The sequence below is a fragment of the Onychomys torridus genome, chromosome 1, assembly GCF_903995425.1.
Source record: "Onychomys torridus chromosome 1, mOncTor1.1, whole genome shotgun sequence".
Lineage (NCBI taxonomy): Eukaryota > Metazoa > Chordata > Mammalia > Rodentia > Cricetidae > Onychomys > Onychomys torridus.
This window is the reverse complement of record NC_050443.1, coordinates 164291479-164316289: the sequence shown is the minus strand read 5'-3', so window position 1 is coordinate 164316289 and position 24811 is coordinate 164291479. Positions and strand designations below refer to the sequence as shown.

Sequence of the window (24811 nt, the reverse complement as noted above, 5' to 3'; positions counted from 1 at the left end):
AATCCGATTGCAAAGACTCTTGAAGTACTTTAGCTGAGGCTTTTGGTCTTAGCAGGCCATTCCTGGAGGAGGCGCATGAGATGGAAGGCCCTGTGCAGTGCTGGCCCTGCCTTCTAAAAGGAGGTGGCTTCTTGAGTGAGACATCTCCTTTCTCCTCTGTATCCTCACCTAGGTACCCAAACCTTTCAGAAGCTCCTGAAATCTGCTGGAAGACAAAAAGCCTAGGACAGCAGGTGGCTAGAGAGAGAGGCAGGGAAGTTGGGAGAAAAAGGAGGGCTGCAGCAATGACGACTTGGGGTGGGGGTGAGGGGTGGGGGTCACCAGATCAGGGAAGAGGGCATTCTGAAAGTGCGGCCCCTGCTGGAACTTGAGAGAGACCAATGTGCCCGATGCCCCCGGTGAGCCTGTGTCCAGAGGCCAGGCGGAGGGTGGCAGCGGGTTGGGAACACACAACGTGGCAGAGGAACAACTGAGAAAATAAGGTGCCGCGAAGAGAGGAGAACAAGAGAGTCACTCAGACGTACCCCCTAGGCTCTGGCCCTACTGAGCAGGACTGACTGACGGACGGGGGGAAGGGGCGCCTGAGGATCGGGGGCGGGGACTCCTCACGCGGGGCCTTTCTGGCCCCCTCCTCCCCGAGCCCCGCAGTTCGGTGGGTGGTGTAGCTGGAGAGCTGGTCTCCCTCCCCGGCACTTTCCAGTTCACCCTTTCACCGGGTGCCTCCTCCGAGCTGCCGAGGGTGGGGGGCGGGGGTAGGGGGAGCCAATCCCGGCAGCTCCTAAGGGGGGAGGCGGCGGTGACAGCCGCGGGGAGGGGGCGGAGGAGAGGCGGCTGGGCTCCGGCTCTGCTCGGCTCCACTCTGCCTCCCGCTCCACGCTATCTTGCTGCCCGAGCCTCTGGCTCCTGCCCCAGGACCCCGGGGTGGGCCCGAGAACCCTGTGAGTTCCCAGACAAAAACCCTGTCAGCCCCTACCCCGGGCCCCCAGCCCCGGCAGGTCGCTGCGCCGCCAGGGGGCGCCGTGTGAGCGCCCTATCCCGGCCACCCGGCGCCCCCTCCCACGGCCCAGGCGGGAGCGGGGCGCCGGGGGCCATGCGGGGCCAAGGCCGAAAGGAGAGTTTGTCCGAATCCCGAGATCTGGACGGTTCCTACGACCAGCTGACGGGTGAGTCGGCGGCTCAGGGGTCCTGGGCGGGTGGGCGGACTCCATCCCCCCAGACCCTTCCGCCTCTCTGCCCCTGGCTGGGCCCCTACCCACACTCTGCCCCATTCACAGGCACCTTCCAGGCTGGTCTGGGCGGCAAGACCTGGCATTCAAAGCTTAGGCTCCCTTGCGGGTGGGGGAGGAAGAGCAGGTGAGGCAGGTGTGGAGAGGCAGCAGGTGTAGGCGTGTGTGCCACCGGGCTGGGAGTGTGTCTGGAGTGGGAGGTGTTACGTGTGTGAGCACCTGTCATTCCTGTGTGTCCGTGTATGTATATGTGCGCCTCCCACGGCTAGCTGCCATGTGCCCTGAGCTTTGATGACAGCTGGGGTGAGCGTGATTCCGTGAGGCAGTGCCATTTCCTGGTCTTGCCAGATGTTTGCGTGTGGTTGCGTAGGACCCTGGCTGCACTAGTGAAGTTTTGGCCGTGTGTCTGTTGCATGTTCAACTTTGTGCTTTGAATGATTCTGTATGGAGTGGCATGGAACTACCAGAGTGCATCAGGGTGTCACTTTATGTTGGTGTGTCTCTTTATAAGCTTTATAAGACTTCTGGGATGAACATTCACTAAAAGTGTGGTTGTGGTTGTGGGGCTGTGGGTTCTTTTAGCATTTGGTGCTGTCTACTCCCATGCTTGATGCCTGTAGTGGGGGCTCGGTGAGCGTTAATGGCATCTCTGTCCTCGTTGCCTGTCTTCCCTGGTGTTGGTGAGGGTCTTTAGTGTCCCACACTAGCTCTCTCCAGTTTTCTGCAAGTATCAAGGACACAACAAGGGACCCTAAGGTCCTACCACCCAAACAGCCTGGCTTGCAGAGAAGCACCTTATGGTTCCAGCACCTGACCCTGTAGAGAGCCTTGGTTAGTGCTGGGTTAGTTCCTACCCAGAATTACTCAGATCACATGGACACACAAAGCTCCTTTATCCCCAACAGCCCTTTTAGAATGTCACCCAAAGCTCATCTTCTCGCTTTCCTTCAGGGCCAGGGCCAGGAAGTTACGGGCCTATGAAGTGCATTCGGCTGCCCTCAGGCCCCCACCCCAAATCACTTTGCTGCCCACTTTGGGAGGGTCTGTGAGATCAGGTACATCTATGTCCTGGTAGAGTCCTGAGTTTGGTAGGTAGACCTGTGTTTATGTGACTGACTTTGTTATCTTCGTATGTTTCCACATGCATGTGCTTTGTGTGTCTCATGGTGCAGTCTCCCGAAGAACTCCAACCAAGAGTAGAAGGAGGTTCTCTCTCCCGAGACTGAAACAAAGCCGGGCAGGTGCGGAAGACCATAAACTTTGCCCTTCCTTGATGGAGTAGGGTTAGACCTGGGCAGCAGGGAAGGGGACCAGGATATCGAACTTTGGGAGTAAGTCTCTGCCTCTAACTGACTCTGGGAAGACACTAGTTGCAATGTCAAGACCCCCAGAAGGAAGAATGTTCACCATGTGGACTCCAGAGGTCCTGCTATCCAGTTCTACTCTGTACTCACTAGCAACTTAGGGTCCTTGAAAGTAGTAAGAGCCCAGGAGCCCTGATTCAAATGCTCAGTCAGTTTGCCTCATACCCTGATTCTCCCCTTAAGTGACATGATCGCCTCCTTGCTAGGCTACTTGATTGATTGATTTTAATTAATTTATTGTGAGATGGTGTTTTGCTACAGAGACCTGGCCTTGAATTAACTATGTAGCTCAAGCTGGCCCCAAACTTCAAGCTCTCGGCCTTCCAGCGTACTAGAATCTCAGTGTGTGTCCTGCTTTGCTGTTATACGATCTGATTCAGTAGTGTGGCAGGACTTGGCCGGGGTGGAGAGGCACTTCTGTTTGAAAGTGCACTACTTCACCACAGTCAGGAATGGAAGGATGCCGATTATGTGACTTTCAGTGTTTTGGCCTCATGGTCCTTACCTGTAAAATAGAGAATACTACTGTATGCATTCTCCTGGCTGCTGACAGCCTCCCGAAGGAAATAAGGTCCAGCACCTATAATCATGATCGAGCATCAGCATCCTCGCTGTAGATAGCTCCGCATGTGACTTGAGAAGTAGAAAGAAAGACTACCAGGACGCTCATTTGTAAAGAGGGGCTTATCTTGAGACTGGAGCCGGCTGATTGGATCCCAAAGGGGAGTCGTTGTCCGCGGTGCTGAAGTGTGCTCCAGCCCTCCCCTTCCCTGTGCAGGCAGGATTCCACAGTTGGATTTGGGGTGGAGGCAGAGGCAGCATCTCTGTCATCTTGGTTCATTAGGCTGGCAGCGAAATGGCCTTAAGTTATGCCTCAGAGCATCCCAGATATGCCCTGACTGTCCCAATTTTGCCCTGAGCTCCGAACAAGTTGGGAAAGGTAGTTTTTTAGTGGGGGTAGGATAGGATGTGATCCAAGAGCTCCTCCTTACCCCCCACCCCATTCTTCCTGTCTTACTTGCCCAGTGGGGCGGCTTGGCAGTGCAGCACAGTGGGGAAAGGCTGCCATCCGCGCTCAGCAGCGCCCCCATCTGAAAAGAGGCAGAAAAGGGGTAGTACAAACTGAGCCGAGCGTTCAGTGACAGCCCCAGGGCCTGGGTCCGGGATCTCCGGAGTCTTGTTCCTTTGGTGATGAAGTATCGTTCCTGGGTGTGGAGCGCCCCCGTGTGGCTAAAGAGCCTCTGTACGAAGCTGATTCCCCGGGGGCACTGTTCCCAACCGGGGTCGAGTTGACCGAGTGTGGGGTTTGGGGATAATTGTCCCCTGAAATGTAGGCTCACTCCCAACCCCTCCCACACACAGTGGACAGAATCGGATCATACATCTCCTGTGGCCTTCCCAGGAGTGTGAAGTGTTGGTGCTGGAGGGATGTACCCAGGGTTTTAACGACTTTAGAAAGGGGTTTAGACAGAGACCGGTGGCCGGGGCTTTTACTTGTTGCGTTTGGCTGGGAGCCAGCATTTGAAGGTCGAGTCTTTAGAAGGAAGACCCGAAAGACAGTACCAGACACAGTTCTGAAAGGATGTGGAGCCAGGAGACAGTACTAGGCGCACAGCCCTGCCGCCTCTTCACCCACTAATACACTGTCCTTTCTCCTGCTTTCCCTCCCATTGGCCCAGGAAGTGGGGAGAGTTGCCATGACAACTATGTCCTCTCACCCCTGTAGCGTCCCTGTGCTAATATGGGAGGTGGGGGTGGGAGAAACAGCCAGAAGAGGGATTGAAATGGAGCAATAAAAGATAAATAAGATCTGCCTGGTGTAGTGGTTCTCATCTGTAATCCCAGCACTTGAGAAGACGAAACAGGATTGCCACAAGTTCGATACCAGCCTGAACCATGTAGCGAGTGCCAGACAAGACCTAATCTAAAATAAAAATAAGTCATCATTCAGTCATCCAGCTTTTCTTTCAAAATTCGTGTGTACCTGTTTTCCTTACCAGAAATTCAGAAGACGTTTGGAGAGAAGCGGTGAGGAGAGAACGGCCTGCCCCTCTGCCACGCCCCCTTCTCTAGGAGCTTTGGGGTGGGTGCAGAGTGCCTATGATGACCTGGTCAAGGTACCCTTGTGAGGCCGGCAACCTGAGATAGGGAGAGGCTCAGGGTCTGAGGCTCCCGGCCGCCAGTCTTGCCCTCTGGCACCGCCCACTCCAGAGGGGGCGGCACCGCCCCTCAGCCGGGACCTTGGGGGCGGAGCTTGGGCAAAGCGCTCCAGCCAGGCCATGAACCGCTGCCCCCGCACCTGCCGGAGCCCGTTGGGGCAGGCAGCTCGATCCCTCTACCAGTTGGTGACTGGGTCGCTGTCGCCAGGTATGAGGAAGGGAAGGGAGGGGCAGGACCCCTCTAAAAATGAGTGTGGCTCGGGATTGGAGCCTTACAGAGGTGGAGAGAAGGGTTCCTCACAGGGATCCGAAGGAGCAGGGGCTCGCACATAATCGGGGTAAGGAAGGTCTCTGACCGAGTAAAGCCGGGATCACTCACGAAACAGCAGGATAGGATCAAAGGAAGTGGCAGCGTGGCTCACGGCATTGGAGAGGATAGGGCTGCTCACTGAAGGGTGAAGACTCAAAAGGGCAGGGCGCAGGGATGGGAGGAAGCTTGCCACTGAGCTGGGGAAAGGTACAGCCCTGTATTCCATTACTTGGGTTTTGTGGGATGTCTTACAATAACCTATCAGTGTCAAAAAATAATAATAAAGGGGAGAAAATGAAGCTAGAGCAAGCTGAGCTCCCTGGTGAGTTCATGCCTGACCAGATGGTTGGGACTGTGCGGCACAGATTGTCACTGCTTTGTCTCTGGGAGTCTGTGTTAATGGGATTGTGTATTACTTCCCGAGTTGCATGTCTCCAAAGGCCATGCATCCTGGGACTGCACCCACCCAGGCTTATGTGCTTTGGAGTTTGGTTCGGGAACCCTAAGTCAGTACACTGATAAGGCTTTCATGAAGTTGTACCTTGGCATGAAGTTTGTGGGATTTACGATGCGTTAGTTGTGGGTTTTATATGGTGCTGTTGAGATTTGTGCACACCTCCACTTAGGTTTCCTTAGGGCTTCCTGGGCCCAAAGAACCTGGAATTCTCTCTCATCTGGCCTCAAGGAAACTGACACAACCTTGCCCGTGGCATTCCGGGATCTGTAGTTCCTTGCCTCCCTACATGAGGTTCTGCTGAAGACCCTGGAGTATAGTCAGGGCCTGAGACCATTTTTTTGCCATGTACCTTTGGGAGGAGAGTTGGGGCCAAGTGAGAGAGAGCCATGCTTGCGAGTCTCTTGGGGAGCATGTATCCCCTCAAGCCCCCTGCTTGGGCTTGTCTCCAGTGACAGATGGCTGGAGCCAGGCAGGGCCAGCTCTCAATCACTGCAAGCATGACTTCCAGGACCCAAAATAGCCCCACCGCCTAGGGAGGTCATTAATCACCTGGTGCAGCTGGGGGCTGCAGTATTTTTTTGATTAGCTGGGGATGGAATGGAAGTAGCTGAAAGAGGGCTTTGGGGTTTTCGATGACAGAGTGACAGTGGAGAGCAGAATGCATAGGGTGTGGGTTCCTCCACAAGGCGGTATTTTTCCAGACTTGAACCATGGAAAGTAATGACTGAAGGATAGCGGTATATCTGTGGTGAGATTTGAAATGTCTGGGAAGGACCAGCCCAGTCCCCTAACACTTTAGTCTTGAGTTCTCACTTTACCTAAAGTGATTCCATTAAGATTTCACTCTGAAATGGGGGGGGGGGAGGGCACACACACGTTTAATCCCAGCACTCGGGAGGCAGAGGCAAGTGGATCTCTGTGAGTTCAAGGCCAGCCTGGTCTACAGAGCGAGTTCCAGGCCAGCCTGGGTTTCACAGAGAAACCCTGTCTTGAAAAACCACAAGAAGAAGAAGGAGAAGAAAAAGAAGAAGAAGAAGAAGGAGAAGAAGGAGAAGAAGGAGAAGAAGAAGAAGAAGAAGAAGAAGAAGAAGAAGAAGAAGAAGAAGAAGAAGAAGGAGGAGAAGAAGGAGGAGAAGAAGGAGGAGAAGAAGGAGAACAACAACAACAACAACAACAACAAAATGATGAGCCAGGAGATGGTGGCGCACACACCTTTAATCCCAACACTTGGGAGGCAGAGGCTGGAGGATCTCTGTGAGTTCTAAGTCCTAATTTATATAGTAAGTTCCAGGACAGCTGAGGCTACATAGTAAGACTGTCTTTAAAAATAAAAAGAAAAGACAGGAAAGAAAGAAAAAGCTTCCACTGTGAGAATGGGGTTGTGGCCCGAAGGTCCTGTGCTCACCTCACAGGCCGTAGACCAGAGTTTGATCCCCAGCATCACAAAAGTGGATGATGAGGTAAAGCCAGTGGAATAGCAAAGTCAGGTCTAGCTCAGTCTCATTCAGTTCTAAGACTTGAGAAGTCTCTGTAGGGGGATGGGCGACCCTGGGGAAGAGCATGCTCTCTCACTTCCTACAGACCCTTCACCAGAAGCCTGGCTGGGCCAAGGTCTCTGAGAGCTGGAAGGAGAAGGGAAGACATGGTGAACAGAACAGTTGGATGCAAGATTGTCGATCTGCCTCTCTCTCCAACAGCAGGAAGCAGGGTACTGCTCTGGTGCCTTTCAATCTTAGTCTGCTTAGTATTCCCAGAGTCCAGCCTTTGAAATTGTGTCGCCCAGAGCTCTCCTAACGTGAGCTGTCTTCTCAGCACCCCCAAGAGAGAGCTGGCACATGGCAGGCTTAGCCAAAGTCATTGTTTTTTTTTCCTTAAGATTTTTTTTTAATTATGTATATACAGTGTTCTGCCTGCAAGCCAGAAGAGGGCGCCAGATCTCATTACAGATGGCTGTGAGCCACCATGTGGGTGCTGGGAATTGAACTCAGGACCTCTGGAAGAACAGCCAGTGCTCTTGACCGCTGAGCCCTCTCTCCAGCCCCCCCGAAGTCATTCTTTACCAGGATATTAATTACTTCTTGGGAAAATCACTTGATGAGCTTCAATTCTTCTCAGGTTTACCATGGAGGTGACATGAAGTAATGCATATTCATAACTAGTGAGCTCACCAAAGGCTGATCCTTTTGTTAAGTTAGATGTTTGAGTCAGCCTTTTTTTAGATGAGTACTCACTATGTAGCCATGGCTGGGTGGCCTGGAACTGGCTATGTAGTACAGACTGGCCTCAGAGTCCAAGATCTGCCTGCCTCAGCCTGCTGGGTATTACAGGCATGGGCGCTCAGCTTAAAATCGGACACAGTGGAACATGTAATTCTAGCACGTGAGAGGTAGAGCAGGAGAACCTGGAGCTAGAGTTACAGGAAGTGGTGAGCTTGGGGTGAAGGAACTTGCAGGTTGTCTGGAAGAGCAGAATGTGTTCCTAACTGCTGAGACTTCTCTCTAGCCCCTCAATAGCAGAACCATTATCTGACATGTCCAAGGCCTGGGTTTGATCCTCAGTACCACAAAAGCAGCTTAGATTCCCCCTGACCTCCCAGTTAGAAAGCTCTTGCTGTGTAACTCATTTAATGGCATGCCTAGAACTGTTTGTCACGTGGTTGTCATACAACAGAACAGTTTTAAATGAGCTTTCCTCGGAGGGGCTGTCTCCATCAGCTCGTTCCACAGGTGTCTGCCTTGTGCTCAGTTTGCGTAAGTTCTTATCTTCAGTGGGTTTCCTTCTGTGGCCTGGAACTTCAGAGATCCTCCTGCCTCTCACTCTCTCCAGTGCTGAGATCACCGACGTGTGCCACTGGGCCTGTTTAGTTCAATGTTTGTGTTGTTGTTGTTGCTGCTGTTATTGTTTTCAACATCTTGACCATCCAGGCACTCAGAATCTGTTTGAGGACACAGAGAGGCCTAGTCCGGTCTCCTAATTATCTCTTCCTAGTTAAGTACCTTGAGCAAGACTTTCTTTACCTCCTCAGTGAAAGAGACACAATGCTATTTGCTGTGGACTCATGGGGTTGCCATGAGAAGGCGTCAGAATAATGACATCACTCAGCTTGGTGGAGTGCACCTATCATCCCAGCACTTGAGAGCAGGAGGCAGGAAGATCCGGAATTCAAGGCCATTCTCAGCTACTTAAGTTTGGGGCCAGGCTAGGCTGCACTAAGACCCTGACTGGGGCTGGGGAAACGGCTCAGCAGTTAACTGCAGCTGACATTCTTGCACAGGGCCTGCATTTGGTTCCCGGCACCATGGCAGCACACAACCATTTCTAACTCCAGTTCCAGGGGATCTGACCACTTCTTAGACCTCTACAGGCACCAAGCATGCATATGGTGCACGTATGTACATGCAGGCAAAACACTTATACACAGAAAACAAATCTAAATGAGAGAAAGACCCTATCTGAAAAAAAAAGTAAAAATAATCATAGTAATAAATATGGAAATGCTTAGTGAACTACTAAGTGCCATGGAACTATGGAAGGAATGTTGTTATTAACAGTGGTCATGCTTATTTAGCAGTGGCCAAATTGTCCAATGGCATTTCATGTTTTAGTTCATTCATTCCCACCAAAAACTTTGTGAGATGAAAGCCTGAAACACACACATGTTAAGATCTTATCAAGGCAGTGGTGGTGGTGCACACCTTTAATCCCAGCACTTGGGAGGCAGAGGCAGGCAGATCTCTGTGAGTTCGAGGCCAGCCTGGTTTAGAGAGTAAGTCCTAGGACAGCCAGAGCTATACAGAAAAATCCAGTCTCGATGAAAAACAAAAACAAAGTCTCAGTCTCTGTCTCAACTGGTGCATGGCCTAAATAAATCATAACAATGAAATCAGACATGTATCTATCTCCCTGCACAAAGTCAAATTCTAAATATGAAATCTTACACGCCAAAGCAATGAGCATGCAGGCAGGTGAATCACCCACAACACAAATTAAATCATAAAGTCAAAAACAAACAAACGCCTGGCGGCGGTGGTGGTGCACACCTTTAATCCCAGCACTTGGGAGGCAGAGCCAGGTGGAGTTCAAGGCCAGCCTGGGCTACCAAGTGAGTTCCAGGAAAAAGGTGCAAAGCTACACAGAGAAACCCTGTCTCGAAAAACCAAACCAAACAACAAAAACAAAACAAGGACTCATCAAGGAGCTATGAAATGGCTCAGCCAGTAAGGGGCTTGCTCCCAAGCCTTATGCCCTGTGTTCCATCCCTGGGGCCCCAGGGAAGAGAGAACTAACTCCTGAAAGTAGTCTTCTGACCTCTGTTCAAATGCCATGTCCCTGCGAAGAATACTTTTTTTTTTTAAGATTTATTTATTATGTATACATCATGTATGACTGCAGGCCAGGAGAGGGCACCAGATCTCATTACAGATGGTTGTGAGCCACCATGTGGTTGGTGGGAATTGAACTCAGGACCTCTGGAAGAGCAGTCAGTGCTCTTAACCTCTGAGCCATCTCTCCAGCCCAGAATACTTTTTTAATGTAAGGAGGATCCACCCAGTTAAGTGCAAGTTGCAAACTGATTTGAACCCGGGTAGTTGACACTTTGGCCCATGGTACCATGTAGTCTGTTTCTGTTATTAACAGTATGGAGTTAGGTGCTGCGTCTTGTGGATTCGACAGGGTATTGGGTCTTTTGTTTTGTTTTGTTCTGCTTTTTTGAAACATGATTTCAGGTAGCCCAGACTGGCCTCAAACTCCCTGTGTAGCTCAAGGCTGGCCTTGAATGCCTAATCCTCCTGCATCCCCTTCCCAAATGCTGGGGTTACAGGCATGTGCTACCGCAGCCCAGCTCAAGGAATTGGATGGAGCTCAACTGGGCAGCTGGGGACTGAGGGCTCTGAAGAGAAGAGAATAAAGCTGCCTGGAAAGGGTGGGTGAGAGCTCTAGGTCAGGACAAGAAAGCTTCACAGGCTTAGAGGGAACGGTCCATGGTCAAACGGGTAGCACTGTTTGTGGGGCAGTGGTGCTGCCGAATTGGCCGAAACAAGGGCTCTCTCTCATCCTGGTGGTAAGAGAGCATTAAACCCTGTAAAACAGTGACTTCTAAGGTATGAGAAACTACAGCCAACTTGTGAACTGACTACCTTCTTGCCACCTACATGGGGGTGGGGGGGCAACAGAGGACCGGACACAGCAGGCAAAACTATCTGCCCCTCCCGCCACCTTCCAGGGCTGTCTGAACGTTGCTGAACGTGTGGGGTAAGATAGGGTATAAGGTAGACACTGACCCCCAGTGGTAGCTATGGAGAACTGCAGTTGAACCCTCAGCTGGCACAAAGGGACTGCTTCCCGCCCAACTGAGACTCACTAATCCTGGAGCTGCGGAGTGGGCCATCCCAGTGACAAAAGCAGGGAGCTTTCCAAGAAGCGAGCCACAGAGGATAGGGCCGGAGTCAGGTTGGGTTGAAACCGAGGCACTGAGGTTGGAGGTATGCTTCCTCTGGCTCTGGCTGCTCCGCCTGACTTGCCCTGAAATCTGTCTTCATAGATTTCAGGAGAAAGCTCTGTTGATCGCATCAGTAAACTATAATGCATCATCTAGTAAACACTGAGTGCTCGTTTGCTGTGCCGTGGTAACAGTGTTAACTCAGAGGGCTTTTGCTTATGGTTTACAGGCTCCGAAGGCCTCCCCACCCCCACTCACTGCCAGGAAGGGGACTTCACATGGGAGTTCACATTTGCCTCCTATCCTGAGCTCCTCCCCAAGGAGGAACCAGGCTTTGACACATCCAGGATGAGGCTTTGGCCTGAAGAAGGAGAAAACCCAGCCCTCCCTCCACCCCCAGGAGTTTTAGCTCTCTGAGTCCCAAGGCAGCCTCAGGAAGTTCCCTTCCTGGAGGGTCATGGAGGGGCCAGTGGCCTTTTCCCTACCTAACCCTCCCTCCCTTGGGCCTCAGTTTCACTGCCTGTGGCCTGTGGGAAGAGAGTGCTTCCTGCCCCCTGGTCTCCATGACAACCGCGATCGATGCTGATAGCGCCCTTCTACAGGAGGAGAGGTCATTTGTCTCCCCTTGTGTTATCACACAATCCTCTATCAACATAGTAATACAACCATAGACTCATTTCCCAATTATACAGCTCATCCGTGCCTTCGGAGCCACAGCCTGCAAGCCTCCTGAAACACACACCTTGCCCCATACACTCAGAAATCCCCACATATTTTGACACTTAGATTCCATAGACTCCCAAGCCAATCATACTCCCAAACACACCTTTGTGACAGGTGCACAATCACACCAACACACATAAAAAAGCGGACATGCATATTCCGACACTGACAAGCCCAGGAATATGCACACGGTAAGCCACGCAGAACTCACAACATATCCTTACCCATCCATTACTCACCCGGGCCGGGCGCAGATCATAGTTTCTCACACACATCCTACCCTGCTGCCTGCCTCCTAAGCTTCTCTCACTGTCCCCTTCCTGTGTCACAGAGTGACCACGGAGTGTCTGGGGGATGCCCCCCTCAAGAACTTGGGCAGGTCACTGCCTCCTACGCCCACCTCCCTCGTAACCAGAAGATCCTGAGGAGGAAGTGCCGGTCCAAAGGCTGAGGTGGCCTCAGGAGGGAAAGGCGGAGGCTGTGGCTGGGAGGTGTGGGGGGCAGAGGCGGGGAGAGAGGGGAAGGGAGGAGACCCAGGGCAGGAGACTCCAGCAGGGCGGTCTTACTCAGGCAGGGAGTCCGAGGGGAGGTGATGTGGGGCAGCCTCGGGTCTGAACATCAGTAGGTGGGGGCCATGCCCCAGGGCGGCCATGACCCTGGAAGGGTTGGAGATGGTGGCTGTGCTGGTGGTCCTGGTTCTTTTTGTCAAGGTCCTGGAGCAGTTTGGTCTCTTTGAACCCGTCTCCTTGGAAGGTAACCCAGGTCGCTGGCATGTCTGAGCTGCTCTTTGGGGACCAGGTTGTGCTGTCTTCATGGGGGGGCAGGGGTGAGCAGGTGAGTGAGACCTGTCTGGAAGTGTCAAGTGTCTCCTGGGAAGAGGATTTGTGGGAGATAATGAGGGTGTCTCCAGGGAGCTGGTCTGAGGGAGGAGACATGTCTCCGGTGAAGAGTGCAGTGTGAAAGGAGGCTGGGGGAGGGTATGGAGAGGCCGAGAGAAGAACCGGGGGCATGCCAGGAGCAGCCTGGAGACAGGCATCCAGTGTCCAGAGTAAAGAAGGGAGCCCGAGATAACTAGGGTAGGTCCCCCTTTGCAGCCAGAGTGCCACAGTGACTCTATAAAGATGTCTGACTCCAGGTCTGGGTACTCACAAGTAGTTTTTCTGTGGTGTGTGTGTGTGTGAATTCAGTGTGGGAGACATGGGGTGTTCATGTGTAAGAGAAGACAACGTGTGTACGCCTGTATATGTGACAGACATGTGATTGCACATGTCAGAGTGACATGGTTTTGTGAGATAGTGGATGTGACTGTTCCCAGGCCCTGGACAAGCTTCTTTGGGTAGTGGGGTTGAGTGTGTAACTGTTCCCAGTGTTCCCTGAGGACTTACAGCACCAGACTGAGGCTTAACGGTGGGAGTGGATTCGGGGCCCACAAGTGGGAACATTGTGACCAAGACAACTGTGGCTCCCTCCAGCCTGGGGATCAAGAGAGACTCAGGCTGTGGCCATCCCAAGCCCTTCACCTCCCAGACTCCTGGAAGCGAGGGAAGAATGGTCCCTAGGGCTGCCATGTGTCCTGTCCCATACTGGGAGAATAGCACTGGTGACGCACAGGGAAGCATGTATGCTGCACCCGCCCAGAGTTCTGGCCGCCCCCTCCTCTTCCAGCAAGAACCTTGTAACTCTGTGGCACCCTCTCCCTCATTGTTAGAGACAGGCAGGGAAGTGGTGAGGAGGCTGGAGGATAGACACCTGGGAGAACTGGAAAGATGTTAAGAAAGCCGGAGACAAGAGGAAGGTCTAGGAATTGCCTGTTGTGGGGTTCAGTAATCGTACCCCCACTCTCTTGCTCAGTCACTCCATGAGCCATAGACTTACTGAGGAGGCTAGGCCGAGGTCATTGCCTCTCACTCTTCTTTAGACTGTGGTGGTGAGCGGGGGGCCATCTGGAAAAACCCAGCATTGGGGGGGATGGGGATGGCAGCAACTTCTCTTCTCTCTTCCACCTTAGTCCACGCAAGCAGGGAACACGGGGGGGGGGGGGAGCATTCACCCACTCCCCGACTCCCTGGGTGGCTGACAGCACCATCCGAGGCCCTGGGTATAATCCGGCTTTGGGAAACCAGAGTCCAGGCTAATGGAGGCCTGGGCCAGGGGCCAGGCCACCATCGATCCTCGCCTGGCCCATTGCCTCCTTCCCACCTCTCAGTAGCTCCAGGGAGGGTTTAGATAGGATGGGTTGGAGGGGAGAAGGCTGTAACCTTATATAGCCACCCCCTTGGGGGCAGAATGGTCCTGTGGGTGGAGCCTGGCTCGGGAGGACAGTGTGACGTGGAGGGCTAAGTAGACTAAGGTAGCTAAAGGAAGCTGGCGCACCAGGAATGAAGTCAACTCTAGTCAGTGTGCCAGATCCTGTGGCACTAGCCCCGTTGTCTGTAGGTGAGTGCAGCTGAGAGACGCAAATAATGGTGTTAAGGGTCCCCTGGGGCTCAGTTACAGTGAAGGGCACATGTAGAAATGAGGAGGCATAATCAATGGGCTAGCCTCGAGCCCATGATTCTCTTGCCTCCACCTCCCAGGTTCTGGCATTATAGGCATGAACCATCACACCCGCTTTCTATGATATGTCACTGCATCAGTCTGCTCATGTTTCACCTTCAAAGAGCTGGTCACCTAGTGAAGGACTCAGAAAGCTCAGCTTTTGGCACAGATGAGCTAGCTAATAGGAACAAGGAACCGAGTTCCTCTGAAGGAAGATTGAGGATGCTATGGAGTATAAGGAGTTCCAAGAGAAAAAGTGAATGTACCCAGGACACACTAAGCCTTTGTGGATGAAGTACAGTCAGGTATGTGGGTGCTGTGGGGACTGTATTAGTTCTCATCGCTGTGGCAAGTTACCTGATAAACTCCAGTCAAAAAGGATGGGTTTGGGCTCACAATTTGAATGTGTAGTGCACCACAGTAGTGGAGACATGGTTGAACATATAGTTCATACGGTGGGGAAGACACAGTTTGAACGTATAGTTCACACAGTGATGGAGACACGGTTGAATGTATAGTTCATACGGTGGTAGAGACATGGTTGAACATGTAGTTTGCTATAGTAGGAAAGGCATGGTGGTGAGCTGTCTTTAGCTGTGGCAGCAGGAACTTGAGGCAGCTGGTCACATTGTGTCCACAGTCAGAAAACAGAAATAAGCAGGAAGATGGTGGTGCACTCCTTTAATCCCAGCACTCTGGAGGCAGAGGCAGGAGGATCTCTGTGATTTCAAGGACAGCCTGGTCTGCATATAGAGTGAGTTCCAGGACAGGCAAGAAGACTACATAGAGAAACCCTGTCTGGGACAACAAAACAGAAAGAAAGGAAGGAAGGAAGGGGGGAAGGGAGAGAGAGAGAGAGAGAGAGAGAGAGAGAGAGAGAGAGAGAGAGAGAGAAAAGAAATAAATGTTGGTGCTCAGCTCAATTTCTCCTTTCTTCCTCTTTATTCAGTCTGTGTTCCTAGCCCATGTGATGTGACTGCCCACATTCATGGTGGGGAATTCCCTCCTCAGTTAATCTAGAAACATCCTCAGAGATAGTTACTGCCCTTTGCTGTGAAGAGACACCATGCAAGGCAAGGAAGCATTTAATTGGGGGCTGGCTTATAGTTTTAGAGGGTTGGCCATGATCATGGTGAGAAGCAGACAGGCATGGCAATGGAGCAGTAGCTGAGAGCTCTACATCCTGATCCACAGGCAGCAGGCAGAGAGAGGGTGGGGAGAGAAAGAGAGAGAGAGAGAGAGAGAGAGAGAGAGAGAGAGAGAGAGAGAGCGCAACTAGACCTAGTGTGGGCTTTTGAAACGGCCAAGCCCACACATCTCCAACAAGGCCACACCTCCTAATCCTTCCCAAACAGTTCCACTAATTAGGGGCCAAGTATGCAAACATAGGAGCCTATGGTGGCCATTTTCATTCAAGCCATCACAGAGAGAAACAGAGGTGTGTCCCCTAGGTGATTCTAAACCCAGTCATCGTAAGTCTACCCTTTGTCAACTCAACACTCAAATACATCACACTGAACCATGACATCCCATCCCTGGTCTTCAAAGGCTCATGGTTATTTCATAATGCAAAATGTGTTTATCTATATAAGTCTCCCTCCCATTTTTTTGTATGTGTGTTTGTGTATGATGTGGAGGTCAGAGGTCACCCTTCAGGGTTCCATTCTCACTTTCCATTGAGTGAGGGTTTCTCTGGTTTCTGCTGTGCTGGGCTCCAGGTGTTTAGACCCCCTTAGAATGGTGTGCCGCCACATTCCACTTTTTACCTGGGTTCTAGAGATTGAACTCAGGTCATCAGGCTTTCCTGGCTAATGCTTTTACCCAGTGAACCTTTTCCTTGGCCCATGATTTCCCAGAATATTAGTAGTTCTAAAATTGTTCAAATTTGCAAAGTTTGAGACTCAGGGCAATCACTTAACTGTAAGCCTCAGTAAAGTAAAAAGAAGTTATATGATTCCACCACACAATGGTATAGAGCAATTATTCTCATTTTAAAAAGGAATAAGGGCAGGGCAAGCAAAGGTTGGACTAAAGCAAGACTCAAACCCAGCAAGACAAACACTGAGCTCTGCAGTTCCATATTTGGTTTTGGTGGTCTTGGTGGCATCATCTGGGCACAAATAAGTCTTTTTTTTTTTTTTTTTTTTGAGATAGGGTTTCTCTGTGTAGTTTTGGTATCTGTCCTGGATCTCACTCTGTAGCCCAGGCTGGCCTCGAACTCACAGAGATCCACCTGGCTCTGCCTCCAGAATGCTGAGATTAAAGGTGTGTGCCACCACTGCCTGGCTACAAGTAAGTCTACGTCTTCCCTTCTCATGGTAACTTGGAGCACGCATAGCATCTCTCGTGAGCCTGCTCTATTTAATGCCTGCAGCTTCTCTTGATAGCTTCCCCACAGCCCTGGCATCTCCAACATCCTGAGGGTTCCAAATGCAGCATAGGCTTCACCTTCACAGGTTTGTCTAACATCCTCTCAAGGGCAGGTACTCTGCCCTGAACTATATCTTGAATCCTACTTTCTACATCTCTAGTGTCTTCTTGTCTTCTATAGTCTCGGCTTATAGTCTCTTAGGCCTTCTCTGTCCCATGGCTTCAAACTTTGTGTTCCTCCGTGAACCAGTTCTAAAGGCCTACCACATACCCAGTCAGATTTATGGCAGCCACACCCCCACTCCTGGTAGCAGTTCTCTATGTCAGTTACTTCTGGCTGTGATAAAAGAACTGCAAGATCAACAACGTAAGGTTTCTTTTGGCAGACAGTTTGTAGCTCTTGGGCATCATGTCAGGAAGATGCAGAATCAGAGTTATAGGAAGTCTGTCTTCATAGTCAGGAAGCATAGAGAAATTTTTATTGGCACTCAGGCCAGTTCCCCCATTTATTCAGTCTAGAAACCTAGCCCACGGGATGGTGCCACCCACATTCAAGGTGGGTCTTTCCTTTCAATTAAATGTCCAGAGGTGTGTCTCCTAGGTGATTCTTTTGTTGGTAGATTATTTGTATGTTTGGTTTTTCAAGACAGGTTTTCTCTGTGTAGCTCTAACCGTCCTGGAACTCACTTTGTAGCCCAGGCTGGCCTCAGAGATCCACTTGCCTCTGCCTCCCAGTGCTGGGATTAAGGGTGTGCGCCACTACTGCCCAGCTTCCTAGGTGACTCTAAATCCAGTCAAGTTAATAAATAAATCCAGCCAAGTTTACAATGGATATTGACCTTCACAGAACAGATTTAGGTTACAATGTCATGGATATGTCATAATAACTTTGGTGTATGTCTTGAGAGCTTTTTTTTTTTTTTTTTAAGATTTATTTATTATAACCCGGGTGATGGTGGCGCACGCCTTTAATCCCAGCACTTGGGAGGCAGAGGCAATCGGATCTCTGTGAGTTCGAGGCCAGCCTGTTCTCCAAAGCGGAGTTCCAGGAAAGGCGCAAAGCTACACAGAGAAACCCTGTCTCGAAAAACCAAAAAAAAAAAAAAAAAAAAAAGATTTATTTATTTATTATGTATACAGTGTCCTACCTGCATGTATGCCTGCATGTCAGAAGAGGGCGTCATATCTCATTACAGATGGTTGCGAGCTACCATGTGGTTGCTAGGAATTGAACTCAGGACCTCTGGAAGAGCAGCCAGTGCTCTTAATCATTGAGCCATCTCTCCAGCCCCTGTCTTGAGATCCTTAATACATAGTGTTATGCTGTCTGAGGGTCCTTGTATATTTTATGTGGTTTGATCATGCTGTGAATGAGATGATATTGATATATATATATATGTCTCCATATGTGTAATCATGTTTTACTTTGGTCATATTTGTATATATTAGAGTGTTAGGTAAAAGCATATGTTTGTGTGTGTGATTGGAACATGCTTAGGCCACTAAGTGTTACTGTCATCTATATGTCATTTGCCATTCTAAATTACAACATGCCTCTGTATGTGTGTGTGTGTGTGTGTGTGTGTGTGTGTGTATGTATGTGTGTGTGAGAGAGAGAGAGAGAGACAGAGAGACAGAGAGACAGAGACAGAGACAGAGAAAGGAGACCGATTCCTATTCAGGCAATCCCTTTGATTAGACATTACCCTGAGGAGTTGGGTTGCAGTTAGCAGACGTGGAGGCTGCTCACTCTTGCCAGCCATTTCTCATCATACACAGTGACCAAGCCTGGACCCAGTTGACATTACATGCCTATGAGACCCAATAGGTGACCTGACCCCAGCCACCCTGCCCGTCCGTCCACACTGCCCCCATTCATTTCCTATCCCCACCCCAGCCAGCATGGATTTGTGATTGGTGGGGGAGCGGATAGGAAAATGGACCAGAGGGGCAGTGGGAGTTAATGTACCTTCCTGGGGTCTTCTCTCTTCCCAGGCCACCCTCCAGGGCCGGCTAAAAAAGCCCTGAAGCAGCGTTTCCTCAAGCTGCTGCCGTGCTGCGGGCCCCAAGCCCTGCCCTCAGTCAGTGAAAGCAAGTGCCTCTCCTATGCTTTTGGGGGGTGAGACGTGTGTGTGTGTGTGTGTGTGTGTGTGTGTGTGTGTGTGTGTGTATGTGTGTGTGAGACAAGTGTGGTGGGAGGTGGGGTAGGAGCTGGCTGGGTCTGGATGTGAGGGCAGTGGCTACAAACTGCAATGCATGGCCAAATCATGAGTGCCTGTGGGCAACCCTGCTCTGCAAAATGGTGGATCAGGGCTTGTGTGTTAGGCCTAAAGCCTGAGTAAGCATGGCCAGTGTGGCCATGGCAGGGTGGCTTCCCTGCTGTTTCAGACCTTGGAATGTGTACCAGGTGTAGAGGATAGAGTCCACCTTCCCAGATGTCAGGATGCTGAGGTTTTTCTGTCCCAGCCTGTTCCTGAACTGAGCGGCCAGGCCACTGATTGAGTGGTCTCCTTTTGTCTGTATGTTCCATTTCTTCAGCTGAGCCTTGCCCACCTTAGAAAATCATACTGAATTTGCAAGCTGTAAAGGCCGTGTCTGTAGCTCTTCCAGCCCCTAATGTTGACTCACTCTGATGGTACTACCCGGAGAGTTAATCCAAGAAGGGGGCTGCTTGTGAGGAGTTCATGTCGTGGATGTCTGTGTTCACTGTGTATGTGCCTATGTTGCGGGCCTGGGGTTCGTGTGTTTAAACAATCAAGTCTGGGAGATTTCCTGTGAGTGTGGGGCAGGGGAGCACCTACAGGGTTTGGTCTTCTTGGTGACAATTCACTCCCTCCAGCATTAGCTGCCCCAGCCTCCCTCCGCCCCCACAGACCCCGCCCGCTGGACCCAGGTGACTCACTCTCCTGGTTGGGGCGGGATGGGGGTACTTGCCTGGGGGCTGGGCGTCGGGATGGAGTCAGGGTGGGGGTCTGAACAAAGATTGGCTGGAGCTGGGTGGGGCATGGCTCGGGCATGGCTGGGATGGGCGGGGCTTGATTGGGTTGGGGGTGGGCTCTCCCAGGCTGGGGCTGGGCTGATCGAAGTTGGTCAAGAAAGACCCCTTCGCTTCAACCTTCAGGAGCTCCTGCGCCCCATTCTATCCCCTTTCTAAGAAGTTGCGGCAAGGGACTGTTCCCCACCAAGGGCCAGGGGCCAGTGCTGAGTCCAGACCTCTAGCTCTGGAGCCAGGCATGGCCTTAGCCCCAACGGACCCCGAAGCTGACCAGTGTCTTTCTCAGCTCTGAGTCTGACAAGCAGGCCTCCCAAGTGGAAGACAGGACAGACATGGAGGAGGGGGGATGTGTTAATTACGTTGAAGATTACCCAAGTCATCTCAGGGGCCTGGCCTGAGGCAGTTATCCCCTACCACTCCCCGCAGACAGCGTGGAGGATGAGTTTGAACTGTCCACGGTGTCTCACCGGCCTGAGGGTCTGGAGCAGCTGCAGGAACAAACCAAGTTCACACGCAAAGAGTTGCAGGTCCTGTACCGAGGCTTCAAGAACGTGAGTGGAGGGCGTAGCCAACTGGGCAAGGGCTGCACTAGAGAGGCCTGGCTGACAGGCAGTTGCCTGGAGAGTATGGCCTGGGTGCTTTGAAGAGGGAGATGGGCCCACAGGCCCAACTTGAAGTCTGGGGTTCAGGGCGCTTGGGGGTGGCAGGCTGGGCTTGTGACTTAGTTGATGTTTGTTTGTATACTGGGGAAGACGTCTCCTTGCCAGTCGTTACCAGAACGCTGTGGTAAGTTCCACAGAGGCAAAATGATTTTTTCCTCCTTCTGGGAGTCTCTGGCCTGAGGGTGGTGAATGGGAAGGAATTGGGGTCTGTGTCTCTGCTCAGCCTGGCTGTCCCTGTCCAGGAATGCCCCAGTGGAATTGTCAGTGAAGAGAACTTCAAGCAGATATACTCTCAGTTCTTTCCCCAAGGAGGTGAGGAGACACCGCCCAGGGCAGACAGTTGTTGGCTCTAGGCTGAGGTGGGAAGAGGTTCTGGAGGGCTGGGAATGCTGCGGTAATGGGGGTCTGGGCATGCTGCAGAAAAGAAGCGGGTGCCCCTGCCTGAAGGCCAAGTTCACGCTCATCCACAGATTCCAGCACCTACGCTACTTTTCTCTTCAATGCCTTTGACACCAACCATGACGGCTCTGTCAGTTTTGAGGTGAGCTAGGAAAGATGAGTCAAACAAGCCTGTTTCTTGGGGCTTCAGGGGGTCCGAGATTCCCATGCCAAACCCAAAGAATGGGTTGGCAAAGACCACCCCCCTCCTTTCCAGGACTTTGTGGCTGGTTTATCGGTGATTCTTCGGGGAACCATAGACGATAGGTTGAACTGGGCCTTCAACTTATATGACCTCAACAAGGATGGCTGTATCACCAAGGAGGTGCAGGGCCACTGGGTGGCAAGAGGGTCGGTGTGTGGGGTGCCGGGTGGTGATGGTCCAAAGGGATCTGATAAACAGTGTCCATCTGTGTCACCAGTAAGAGGGGAGGTCCATCTTTGGCCCCTGAATTTAGATGCTGGATGCTCTTAGGAGAAATCTTCTCATTTGGTTTAACAGGAAATGCTTGACATCATGAAGTCCATCTATGACATGATGGGCAAGTACACATACCCTGCCCTCCGGGAGGAGGCCCCAAGAGAGCATGTGGAGAGCTTCTTCCAGGTGCCTGGGGTCTGGGTGGGCTTGGGGCCCTGGAGTGGAGGGCAGGCAGGGCCCCCCAAGTCTCTTCTCTAAGTCTCTCTCCCTTTGCCCCTTGTTCTCCCTGCTTGACCACCCTCTTGCAGAAGATGGACAGGAACAAGGATGGTGTGGTGACCATTGAGGAATTCATTGAGTCTTGTCAAAAGGTATGGCCCCCTTTGGGGTTGGGGATTTAGCTCAGTGGTAGAGCGCTTGCCTAGCAAGCACAAGGCCCTGGGCTCAGTCCTCAGCTCTAGAAAGAAAAAAAAAAGGTATGGCCCCACTCTCCATATCCCTCCTCTGAACTCTCAGGCCTAAATCAGTGAAACAGGAAAAGGCTCCTCTCAACTTTATGTCACCCCCTATCCCCAGTCTGTTCTTTCATGACCAAGGGGGACTTACTCCTTTCCCACCCCAGGTCCCCCATGTATCCTTCTCTGCCTCTGAGTGTACCCATCTCTGGTTAAATGTCTTCCTCTGTGTCGCTGACAAGCTTTTTCTTTCTTTCTTTCTCTCTGATTTGCCTCCCTCACGTCATGTACCACGACCACAGGACGAGAACATCATGAGGTCCATGCAACTCTTCGATAACGTCATCTAGCCCCCACCAGGGAGAGGGTTGGTGGGGGTGGCCATGCTCTAGTCCTAGTTCAGGTGAACCTAACCCTCTCTCCCCAGGTCTGTCCTCATCCTCCCTGTACCCTGGGGGCTGTAGGGATTCGAGGTCCTGGGCCTTCAGTAGTCCAGATTCCTGGAGCTGGATAGCGGCAGGAGAGGCAAAGCGTATCTGGAAGGGGAGTTCCCAGCTCCCAGCAGCTCTCATCCTTGTCGCCTGATGCCAGTGCTGAGGACACCCCTGGTGTAGGGACTGAGTGGTTCCTCACCTCCCAACCCCACTCTAGAAACCACATTAGACAGAATTCCTCCTGCTATGGTGCTTTCCCCATGCCTGGTCTCATGGACTCCCTCTAAGGCCCCTTCTCAGAGAACATGCTCTCCCCACGTCCCTGGCTGGCTTTTCAGCACAGCCTTTGCGGAGCCTGCAGAAGGGAAACAAGAAAGTAGAGAATCTTGGCCTTGAGCCCGTGGTTAGGGCCTACCAATTGGTTGGAGTGGAAGACAGAAAGCCTGGGCAGATGATAAGAGCCCAGACTGGGCTGCCACTGCCAAGTTCTATGGGTCTGCTGTCCAGGGCCAGCAGAACATGAGTTTCTTGACTTCCCAGAAGGCCTTATGTCCTTAGCAATGTCCCAGAAATGTACCATACACTTCTCAGTGTCTTAGGAGAGCCTGGGATCCAGATAGCTGGTTCATCCTCGCATCCTCTCCATCCTTCTTGCTTGTGTGGTGGGAGTGGTGGCCAGGGGAAGGTGAGTGGGAGGTGTCCTGGATGATGCCTTTCAAAGTCCCATCCTGCCTCCTGCCTCCTGCCTGTCACCTGTTTCGATGGCTTCAGTTCCAATTTTCCATGGCCTCTAGATTTGGAGGCATGGAGTGAGTCAGGGATTTTCCTGAATTTGTGTCTTACCACTCCTAATGGCTGCCTTAGAGGATGAGAGGACACAGGCAGGCACTCCATCCGAACCCAGTATGGGGGCATTCATTGGAATTATTGCCCAACCCTCCAAATGCCCTAGGATGCTCTAGGGTCCCCTCTCCCTCTCTTTAGTCTGCCCAGAGATGCCCCTGAGCTCACCTAGAGGGCGGGGACCATAGGATTCAGGTCCGACCTTATCGTCAGCACTCTGCCATGCTGCTGCCCCTCCTAATACACCTGCTTGTCTCACTCAGCTCCCTTCCCAGTCAGCTAGGGTCTGTGGGGAAGAAGGGCCCGCACAGAGCCCCCCATCCCATCAGACATTGTTGGCTGCTTTGCATTTTGGGCTCTTCGACATATTTTGTAAAATAAGACACCAGATCCAATAAAACAACGGCTATGCACAGCCTGCTGTCTTTGCTTCTTGTTCCCTCCCACCTGACAAATGCCACACAATCCAGACGATGTGCCTACGGCCCTTTAAACTCTCAAGAAAGTGTCAAGTGTGGCCATGCCTTGGGTATGTATGACACATACCCAAGATTCAGGATGGAAATCCATCTGACCTTAGCCCCTACGAGAACCTCCTCCCAAGGCCTGAGAGGACACCCAGAAAGATGGGGTACTGTCTGAAGACTCTGTGTGCCAAGCAAGTTGTCTTTTTTTTTTTTCTTTTGCCATAAGATGTATTTTATTCCAGTTCTAGAAAATGGAGAGAAAGAGAACCATTTACCACTCTAATCCAACATGAATATGGATTTGGAAAACAGAAGCTAGTTTATACACGTGTGCATTATATATAAGTATATATAATGTATACATGCATATATACATCTATATATTTCCAGAGTTTAGCCTCATTGATGTTTGAACCTTTGTTCTTGTTTCTCTCTCTTTCTCTTCTTTGGAGAAAATCTTTCCTAGTCAGGGATGACCTTCAACCCTATCTTCTTGTTTCTACCTCCCAAATGCTGGGATCACAGGCATGTGCCACCCATAGGACCAAGGTCCTAGCTCATGTCAGCAGCCCTGCTGCCAAGACCTCCTGACTCCTCCCTTGCCAGATGTCTTTGCAAGTCATCAAATACATGTTCACGCTTCTGCTTGTGGTGCCTCACTAGTCGGTTAATATCGTTTGGATTGCTTCCACAATTGTGTGTTTTGATCACCGGTGTGATTGACCAGACTGTCAGGGGAAACCTTCAAGCTCTGGTCTGTGTGTCAGCCATTGCCTGATGATTTTCATCAGTATTTGCAACTCCACATACCTGCAGTTGCACAGGGGTCTCCACACACCCTCCTTGTGGTCTCCACACACCCTGCAGTTGCACGGGGGTCTCCACACACCCTCCTTGTGGTCTCCACACACCTGCAGTTGCACGGGGGTCTCCACACACCCTCCTTGTGGTCTCCACACACCTGCAGTTGCACGGGGGTCTCCACACACCCTGCAGTTGCACGGGGGTCTCCACACACCCTCCTTGTGTTCTCCACACACCTGCAGCTGCACAGGGGTCTCCACACACCCTGCAGTTGCACGGGGGTCTCCACACACCCTCCTTGTGTTCTCCACACACCCTGCAGTTGCACGGGGGTCTTTCTGTGTAGTCTGTTGCACCTTCTGGTGTTGTCCATCTTCATTTTGGACCGTCTGTGGCTCATGAGCTTGGCATCAGACATGAGCTGTGCAGTAGCTTTGGAGACTCAGATTTATTTTTAATTATTTATTATGTGTATCTTAGTTAAGGTTTCTCTTGCTGTGAAGAAACACTGTGACCAAAAAGCAAGTTGGAGAGGAAAGGATTTATTTGACTTACCCTTCCACATCCATTGTGGAAATGAGGACAGAACTCAAACATGGCAGGAAGCTGGAGGCAGGAGCTGATGCAGAGGCCATAGAGGGGCACTGCTTACTGGCTTGCTTCCCATGACTTGATCAGCCTACTTTCTTATAGAACCCAGGTCCA

The 24811-nt window shown here is 51.5% G+C and overlaps 1 protein-coding gene across 3 annotated transcripts; it reads left to right on the top strand.

Annotated features, from left to right (window-relative positions):
• Positions 1-797: 797 nt before the first annotated feature.
• Kcnip2 (potassium voltage-gated channel interacting protein 2) lies at positions 798-23250 on the top strand. 3 transcript variants are annotated; one of them, XM_036171006.1, is made up of 10 exons: positions 798-1163; positions 18583-18678; positions 19427-19480; positions 20009-20133; positions 20487-20556; positions 20715-20785; positions 20900-21007; positions 21185-21289; positions 21412-21474; positions 21861-23250. In XM_036171006.1, exons 1-10 carry the CDS (start codon positions 1091-1093, stop codon positions 21906-21908), a joined length of 813 nt encoding a protein of 270 aa, XP_036026899.1. In that variant the 5' UTR covers positions 798-1090; the 3' UTR covers positions 21909-23250. The 3 variants fall into 3 exon arrangements, with proteins under 3 accessions (XP_036026899.1, XP_036026913.1, XP_036026907.1); XM_036171020.1 differs by lacking the exons at positions 18583-18678; positions 19427-19480 and having other exon boundaries at positions 799-1163; XM_036171014.1 differs by lacking the exons at positions 798-1163; positions 18583-18678; positions 19427-19480 and adding an exon at positions 4855-4957.
• The last annotated feature ends 1561 nt before the right edge of the window (positions 23251-24811 follow it).